This window comes from Oryctolagus cuniculus, chromosome 12, assembly GCF_964237555.1.
Source record: "Oryctolagus cuniculus chromosome 12, mOryCun1.1, whole genome shotgun sequence".
Taxonomy (NCBI): domain Eukaryota; kingdom Metazoa; phylum Chordata; class Mammalia; order Lagomorpha; family Leporidae; genus Oryctolagus; species Oryctolagus cuniculus.
The window spans coordinates 51,588,705-51,598,016 of NC_091443.1; the positions used below are offsets into that span (position 1 = coordinate 51,588,705).

General features: G+C 49.0%; 1 protein-coding gene across 3 annotated transcripts; it reads right to left on the reverse strand.

Annotated features, from left to right (window-relative positions):
• Positions 1-227: 227 nt before the first annotated feature.
• Positions 228-9,098, reverse strand: NGDN (neuroguidin). 3 transcript variants are annotated; one of them, XM_002718085.5, is made up of 11 exons: positions 7,674-9,098; positions 7,325-7,384; positions 6,329-6,400; positions 3,301-3,438; positions 2,966-3,050; positions 2,831-2,883; positions 2,470-2,587; positions 2,213-2,381; positions 1,020-1,176; positions 830-887; positions 228-393 (listed from the first exon to the last, which is right to left on the reverse strand). In XM_002718085.5, the coding sequence occupies exons 1-11, from the start codon at positions 7,683-7,685 to the stop codon at positions 374-376; spliced, it is 942 nt and encodes a 313-aa protein (XP_002718131.1). In that variant the 5' UTR covers positions 7,686-9,098; the 3' UTR covers positions 228-373. The 3 variants fall into 3 exon arrangements, with proteins under 3 accessions (XP_002718131.1, XP_069909971.1, XP_051678636.1); XM_070053870.1 differs by lacking the exon at positions 2,831-2,883 and having other exon boundaries at positions 2,470-2,612; positions 2,941-3,050; positions 7,674-8,538; XM_051822676.2 differs by lacking the exon at positions 6,329-6,400 and having other exon boundaries at positions 7,674-7,770.
• Positions 9,099-9,312: the final 214 nt, after the last annotated feature.

Sequence of the window (9,312 nt, forward strand, 5' to 3'; positions counted from 1 at the left end):
CTATAGCTCTATCAAATAAATAAATCTTAAAAAGATTATACTAAACTATTTTTTTGCAAAATAATCAATTTCTAGCTTCTTAGGAAAGTATATTATAAAAAAATTTTATAAAATCAAACTTCTCTCATTAAAAAAAAAACAAACAACACCTTTCCCTTTTCACCACCAGTCACCAAAAATACCCAACACCCAGTGAATTCAGTCATAAAATACATGTGCAAAAGGGGTTTTTAATTGTAAGAAAAATCAATTTTATTAGGAAAGTTCTTCCCACATGGCCAAAACAATGAATTTCAAGGAAACAAAACCTACATACAGTGAAATTAGAAGTGTTCCAGGGTGACAAAAAATACAGAAATATGTACACCCACAATCACCGCCGCCTCCGAAAACCTGAAAGGAAGGGAAACCAAGAATGAGGCCAAGGTCAGTTGGAAAAGCTGAAGAAACAGGAAAAGGGGAGCATCCAGCAAGAAGGGTGCAACAGGGCAGTCCTCGGCAGTACTTCCTGTGTCTTCCCAGGACAAGACTACAAGTGGGAGTGAAACTCAAATAGGATAACGGTTCCTTCAAGTTACACCTACAGTCCCATTTAAGGAACTCCGAACAGAAGCTGTAGGAACTTTAAGAGATGGAATCCAGGGGGTCCCTTTTGTGAACGATGCGGATTTTCGGGTTGGAAAGAACAAAAGCCCACCTAGAGATGAACATCCAGTATGAAAGACAAACCTCAGGGGTTGGTGACTCAGGACAGCAAGTGCTGACGGCCCACGTCCCAGTTCATACCCCCACCCTGCACCTGATCACCTAAGTCCTACGGTTCACTGACCTTTTTTCTTCCGCCCTTTCTTAGGTATCCTCTTCTGCTTCTTGACAGGATTCTGATCCTGGAGACAGATGGGAAAGAGAAGGAACGGTGGTGCGCTTTCCAGTGCCAGCGTCCCTCCCCAAGTTCCTCATGGCAACGAGTCCCACATCAGGCTGAAAGCGCCAGGCTGCCTGCGACCCGTCAACCCTACCTCATCAAGGTGAGCAGCTCCTCCGGTCAAGGCACTGATGTCACTGAAGTGCGTGAGGGAATGAAGCTGTGAGCTCATGACACTCGCGCGCTTTCGCCGTCCCTTCTCTCGCTTGCTGACGCTTAAGCGCACCATCATGCTCTCCTCATAGTTAATCCTGCCAGAGAAAGACAGTTTGCAGCAGGCTCAGACTACGGCAACAGAAGCTGTGGCCCAGAACCTGGGCCTGGGTACTTACTCGTCTTTGTTCAGTTCTCAAGAGTTCTCATGACAGTTCAACGTAACACTTAGTAAGGACTTAACTGAATGCTTAATACTGCGGTACGTCCCTCAATGCAATGGTCTTTGTGCTAGAACTTTCTTCATCTTTAGAGATCAACCTAGAGCCCATCCTTAGAATAATTTAAAATATTTTACCAGAAAACTCTTACATTTTAGCTCCATAAACAGGATTCTCTGGATAGGACCTTTCACACAAACTTCCAACTGCAGAGACTACATCTAGGCAGAGTCCATGCTTCTGTTTTAAATAAATTCCTTTTCTACTTTTCTTCCCTCACCTCCAATGCCATTATAAAAACCTGCCTATGTGGGGCCAGTGATGTGGTACAGTGGGTTAGGCCACAGCCTGTGACACTGGCTTTCCATATGAGTGCCAGTTCAAGTCCCAGCTGCTCTACTTCTGATCCAGCTCCCTGCTAATGAGCCTTGGAAGGCAGCCGAGGATGTGCTCCATATGGAACACCCAGATGGAGTTCTGAGCGCTCGGCTTTGGCCTGGCCCAGCTCTGGTCATCATAGCCACTGGACAGTGAACCAGCAAATGGAAGATCCCTCCCTCTCCCCAACCCCGTCTTGTAAATCTGCCTTTCAAATAAATAAAAATCTTTAAAAAAAAAAAAAAGACCTGCCTATATTGTCTTCAGTACAAAAGTGAGAGCTGTCCCGCAGAAATGCAGAATTGTAAAGCCCTAAGACGTGAAACTCCATATACCTCCCATCACACAGCATGGGATTTGGCCTAAACAGACAGAAAAACAATTTTCTCCTAGTTCTTATTCTGTACTCTTCACACCTGGACAGCTCTCATCCTAAGCTTTTCACTCCACTTTCTGTATCCCCTGGCTCCTCATCCTGAGCCCCAGGTCTCCAGTGCACACGGGAGACAGGTCGTTTCTAAAGGCCAGGGCTGACCTGTGCTGGTCCTCCTGACTCTGGCGCGTAACATGAGGATGGCGAGCATCGCGGATTTCCTCAGGCGCGTCTGAGTACTGCTCCTTCAGTTCGCGGATGACGGAGCTGCTCAATGCCCGCCTCTTGGCTCGTTCCAGCCGCTTTCTCTCCCGCTCGGCCTCTGTTTCATCTGCGTGACAGAAAGCAGCCAGGGTTACTGCAGAACAGAGAAAAGGACAGAACACGGTGTGTGGCGCGGAGGCAGCAGCAATCCATACCGTAGTGCACTGGAACCAGGCGCGGTGGGACGTATTTCTTAGACGCTCCTTTTGCAGATTTCTTCCCTGACGACTGCCCATCCTCCACTTCATCTTCCTCTTCATCCTCAGAGCTCAACTGCAAGAGGAACATGACTGCAAACCTCGGAAGCATTAGGCAAACACGTGAGAGGAAAACCCGCAGCTGGAGTATCCAGGGAGGGGAGCATCTGGACAAAACAGAGAAGAGGGCAGTGCACACCCAACACTCAAAGGCGCGAGCTGGAAATGCAATCGCAGAGAACCCCAGCAGACCCCAGAGCACCAGAGGCTCACGCAGGAACAGATCCCTCACGAACGCCAGGAGGATGCAGCCCCTTACCTTGCTCATCATACTGCTGGGATGAGGCTTAAAACGAAGTGGGTCATTCTCACCTAAAGTAAAAAATGCAAGAGATGTCATGTGGTTTGGAATTTTATGCTGGCCCCCACAAATTGATGGTGGTCCCCCACTTACTGAGGCTGCCTGTCACTGCGGTCCTCACCAGTTTGTCGATTTGATACTTCAGTTTTTGGTCCAAAGGACGAAGTTTTTCCAAAACCTACAACATGGCAGTTAAACAGGATTACATGCCCTTCCCAAATCAAGTACGTACCAGCATTCATATAATCTGCCAAATAAGGCACCTAAATATGTACAAAGTCGGCAAAATGGAGAGAAAAACTATTTTTTTTCTATTTGAGCTCTTTACTTAGATATTACAACGCCTGCTTAAACACGAGCTACTGCGTTGTGGCCTCAGGGTTCAGGATTTAGGAACCTAGAACTGCTCAAAGCCAAACACTCCATACCGTGCGAATCTCCACCAGTCTCAGAACTGCAGCGTGCCCCTGCAGAGACCCTCCCGATGCCTTGTCCAGGAGGAGGTGGCTCAGATCCATGAGGTACATGAGCAGCAGCTGGTCTTTCACTTCTAGGAAGCTGAGTCCCTAAGTTGAATAAAATGGTAAGAGACACAGATTCAGTTTACCTAAAGAATCAGGACAGACAGGGGCAAACAGGGGAGTGTTTTTGCAAGCTCAGCTTCTTCCTAACCAGTTTCTATAGGGTATCTAGAATTCAGAAATACCTCCCCCCTCCCTTATTTACAGTCTTGCGTTCCCAAGGTTTTGGTCGCCCAAAGTCAGCTGCAATCCAAAAAGATTAAATGGGAAATTCATTTAATTAGTAAACACTGCAAGTTTTAAACGGCACGTGGTTCTGAGCAGCACGACACCTTGCGCTGTCCTACTCCATCCCCTCTGCAAGTGAACTGTGACCCGCGCTGTGCACACGACCCGGTATCAGACTTTCTGTCACGGTCTTGTGAAAGGATCCTGTGACGACGCAGCAGGGTAGATATGAAAGAAACGCAGGGTTGATAAGGGTCAGTTCTGCAAGGTTTCACGCGCCCACTGAGAGTCCGCCCCAGATATGAGGGGACTACAGTAGTCCCAAGAAGCAGCTAGACCTAAGATGAGCAACAGAGAAAACTCAGTCTAACACTAGGGAAGCAAAGCTCGGAATTGCTGAGACACTAAACGCAGGAAAATCAGCACAGTCTTCCCCCAAAAAGACGACCGCAGGGTTGCTCAATCTCAGGGCTGCAGACATGTGGGGCTAGAGAATTCTTCTGGCGGGGGGCTATCATGGGGATTAAGAGGTTTTCTACAGCAAACCTGGCATCAACCCACTAAGTCCCCTCCCAAGTTGAACAAGAAGTCTCCACACACTCCCAAACCTTAATTTAATTTGATCAAAGTAACACTGGTTTTATTTCTATATGATGGAATTACATGCTACAGATTAAAAAAGCATTGATTTACCTAAGCTGACACGGAATTAAAACCATGTCAGCACAAGTCATTGCAAGGGTATAGAACATAGTTCCAACTGTATAGTATAACACAAGTTTTATATGCACAGAAAAATATCTGCTATACAATTATTATTATTATTATTATTATTTTTGACAGGCATAGTGGACAGTGAGAGAGAGAGACAGAGAGAAAGGTCTTCCTTTGCCATTGGTTCACCCTCCAATGGCCGGCGTGCCACGCCAATCCGATGGCAGGAGCCAGGTGCTTATCCTGGTCTCCCATGGGGTGCAGGGCCCAAGCACTTGGGCCATCCTCCACTGCACTCCCTGGCCACAGCAGAGAGCTGGCCTGGAAGAGGGGCAACCAGGACAGAATCTGGTGCCCCGACCGGGACTAGAACCCGGTGTGCCGGTGCTGCAAGGCAGAGGATTAGCCTACTGAGCCGAGGCGCCGGCCCTGCTATACAATTAACTGCTATCTTTGAGGAGTAAGATGAGGAAATGGAAGAAATTGAGTGCTTTTATTGAGAAATGTTCTTCCAACAAGTACATATTATTCTTATAATGAAACAAAAACCTCAAAAAACTGCCAGCAGTCATCTTACAGTGGTGATTATCATGATTTTTCATTTTCTTCCTCGTGCTTTTACTTACCTTCTAAACTTTCGAAAACTAAAAATGCAATGTATTTATAGGTAGAAAAATCAACCAAATGCTACTTTGTAATCTGAAAAGCACCCAGTAAAAAAGGCTTTGGTAATAAAAATAAGTAGCTGTCCAACAGATAAACAAATAGATAGTGACCTAAGAAGCATGCCGGCAGCCCATCTATCTCAGAAAAGCAATGAAATGGAGCAAAGCATGATCCCCGGGACAGAGCTACATCAGAGTCTGAGAAGTATGCTCTTCTGACATGCTAGGGCACTGCCAACTTCAAACTGGGTTACAGGTATGAGAGAAAAAGATTTAAAAATCAGAAGAGATGAAAGCAGATCATAAGAACAAAAGTACATGATGACAGGGGCCAGTGCTGTGGGGCAGTGGGTTAAGCTACCACCCGCAATGCCAGCAACCTTTATGAGTGCCAGTTCAAGTCCCAGCTGCTCCACCTCCAATCCAGCTCTCTGCTAGTGCACCTGGGAAAGCGGAGGATAATTGCCCAAGTACCTGGGCTCCTGCCACCCATATGGGAGACCAGGTTGGCATTCCAGAATCCTGGTTTCGACCTGGTCCAGCCCTGATCATTGCAGCCATTTGGGGAATGAACCAGTGGATGGAAGATCAATCTCCTTCTCACTCTTCCTCCCTCCCTTTCCCCTGCATCTTTCAATCAATGGCTTCTAAGCATTATGTCATAATAGGAAGCATTTTTTCTTTTTTTAATACTTATTTATTTATTTGAAAGGCAGAGTTACAGAGAGGCAGAGGCAGAAAGAGAGGTCTTCCTTTTCCGTTGGTTCACCCCTCAATGACCGCTGTGGCCAGCGCACCGCGCTGATCTGAAGCCAGGAGCCAGGTGCCTCTCTCTGGTCTCCCATGGGGTGCAGGGCCCAAGCACTTGGGCCATCCTCCACTGCACTCCCGGGCCACAGCAGAGAGCTGGCCTGGAAGAGGAGCAACCGGGACAGAATCCGGTACCCCGACCGGGACCAGAACCCGGTGTGCCGGCACTGCAGGCAGAGGATTAGCCTATTAAGCCGCGGCGCCAGCCAGCATTTTTTCTTAACATATAAAATAAGTATTTAGATAAAGCACAACAACTCCTCCGTCGGCCTACCAGGCTCTTGGCAGACGACTGTTCCAGCGTTACTTCCCACTCCTCCCACAGTTCTCTCCTCCTGCCTCTCGTACTGCTGCACTTGTTCCTGCTGCTTTGCTCTGTCCTCACTAGACCCCAGCACAGCCACTGGATCTTAATTCCTCTCTGAAGCTCTGGCACTTAGGTCACACAACACAGTGTGTCTACGCTGGAAGAACTACTGAGGACATCACGTCAGGGCTGCCCCTTGGCTACGCCTTACCTTCTCTGTAGGGTAGGCTCCAGCTTTAACTTTTTTGGTCAGTGCTTGCACCTGTGCAGTTACAGCCATCACCTGAAATCAGCCCAAAGAAAACAGCTGGTCTACATCAACTCACGTCTGGGAAGGGCGAAGGGCAAACACCAAACAATGCCACCGAAAAATGACCTCACACACTGTCTACAGTAAGGGACTAGCATCTTCTCAGTTCTGGGCAGGTGGGGAGAGACGTTTCCAACAGCCATTCAAAAGGCAGGGGGCTGGCGCTGCGGTGTAGCAGGCTAAGCCTTTGCTTGTGGCACTGGCATCCCATACGGGCACCACTTTGAGTCCTGGCTGCTCCACTTCCAATCCAATGCCCTACTAAAGGCCTGGGAAAGCAGTGGAAGACGGCCCAAGTGTTTGGGCCCCTGCATCCTTATGGGAGACCCATAGAAAGCTTCTGGATTCGAATCGGCCCAGCTGTTATGGACATATGGGAAGTGAACCAGCGGATGGAAAACGTGTCTTCCCCTCTCTAATAAATAAACAACTCTTTAAAAATAAATAAATTTAGGGGGAAAATCACCATTTCTTCTTAAAGCTACATAAACTACCTTTACCAAACCAAGGGGAGGGGATAGGCACTGGAGCAGTGGTGGAAGGGCACCGTCACTTTATCTGGACTGACAACTTACAATGCAGAGACCATATAAATGTGTGTTAGTTGGGCACCCAAAAGGCAAATCATGCCTTTCCCAGCATCGGCTCCCTGTGCTGTAGGAATAAAGGAAACCGACTCAGGTGACCTCTTTTTGGAGTTCTCAGTATTCCTTCGGGTACAGAAAACAATCACTTTGAATTTTGGCCAGAGAGAGTTTTCATCAAATCATTTAACTCTACTGGCATTCGGGAGCATTCAAAACCTGCCCTCAAATCACCGGCAAAGACTGAGGGTGAGGCACGGCCAGCCACAGCCAGTGCGTGAGTACCCCATTCCGAAGGGGCGACGCCACTCACCTGCTCCTGCAGGTTCTTCAGGAGGGTCACGGCGGCCGGCAGGTCCGCCTCCAACACCCCCTACGCAAGGCAGAGAGTACACAGGGTTAGAGGGCAGCACGTCTCGGAGAGAACCGCCTTCCCCTTCGGACACCTAGACTCGGCCTTCTCACTCTGGTAAACCAGCCAGCACTCGGGTTACCCGACAGGAGCCGAAGGCACCCCAGGCCCCGGGGCAGCGGGGCTCCTTTTGACCTACTGTGCCAAGGAGGCCACCCCCTTCCCTGGTGCCAGTAAACTGCCTCGATCCCGGGAGGTGAAAGGAAACGTCCACAAACGCTCCACGAAGAGAAACCCACACTGCACTCACCGGCGCCGCCATCTTCGCAAAGCCCGCCCCTTCCGGAAACACACTTCCTAAGCGCCAATGTCGTCACGCTGGACTTGAGAGAGACTACCGCGGCCAATCGGAATACGGGCTGCCTCACTTCCGCCCCGAACAGAATGAACAAGAGGCGGAGCCTGTTCTGGCCAATGGAAAAGAGGAACTGGCAATTCCGTCAGATTCACTGAAGATAGAATGACGTGAGACGTTCTTGGAGAGAAGCATGTGATTGGTAGGTTGGAGAGAATGATTAGCGCTAAACCAATAAAAGCTGAGGAAATGATTGATTGAAAGGTAGAAGAGCCCAATGGACAAAAGGAGTTAGCCGAGAGAATTGAGAGCTTATTGGCTACGGGATGCCGCAGTCTTTCTCACGGCGCTTTCCGCGTAGTGCCGGAACCGGCCGCTAGGTGGCGTCCTCGGCCTCGCTCCAGGATGGCCACGTTGCGAGGCAGTCATGGCCGCCTGCTTCTCCAATGTGGCCCCCGCGCGGTAACTCACGAACCTCTTGGCTCGATCTGTGACAGTACTGCTGGTGCGAACAAGTCACTCGGCCTCTGAGTCTTTTTCCATCCGTAGATGAGAGAGTTGGGCCAAAGCAGCTCAGGGCCGGGGTTTGGGAGCCGACTGACCTCGTGGTGCGCGCCCAGGGCGCTGCGGGAAGGCTGCAGACATGGCCCGGACGCTGCCCCCTCCTCGCAGTTTGGGAACAGGAGCGGGCATGGGAGGACTTGCCCCTGGTCACACAGGTGCAGAGGCAGGCGGAGCGCAGCCCATCTTTCCTCAGTACCCAGCTCCGTCAGCTCGCGCTGGCTTCTCGAAGGCTGGTGCGGTGTAGTCGATGGGTGTCAACTGTTCGGATCGTTTGCATTAGAAAATAAAGCTCGTTAGGAGCCAGCGATGGGCTTGAATTTTTCCTGCAGCCGCAGAGCCGCCCTAGGGACTTGACTGGGAGCTGCCTTCTGGGATCCGGGAAAGAAAAACCCCGTGGCTGGGCAGCCAGGGCGGGAAATGCTGGTTTCTAAGACTTGGGGTCCCGGCCTCTGCCCCCAGGATGCCTCACTTAGCCAAAGCCTCGGCTCTGTTCCTGAGCAGGTTTCTCTGCATTCTCGGCCCTGGCCAGTTAGACACAAACTTCTTTCCTTGGAACTTGAAATTTAGTTTGTTCCTGTGCGTTAGGATGTCAATGAGGAAACAAATTACACTGCCTTGTTTTTGTTTCTGATTATTAAAGTACTTGTCAGCCATTCCTTTTGTTAACAAGAAAATCTTGGCGTCAACTGCACAATAAATCTTTGCAAATGTCTTCTGGATTCAACCAACCAGCGCTGGCCAAGAACAAAGGAGCATTATATTTATTGTCTTCTCTTTCTTTCAACAATTCCATAAACTGGCCATCATTCGTAACATCTGCAAGTAGAAGTTGAGCTCATTTTTTACAGTTTTATTGAGATTTAATTCACATACTAAACAATTCATCATTTAAAGGATACAGTTCAGTGGTTCCTGGTGTCTTCACAGAGCTGTTCAGATATCACCATAATCTTTTTTTTTGGGGGGGAGGGAGGGATTATTTATTTGAAAGGCAGTTACACAGCGAGAAGGCAAGACAGAGGAAAACTAG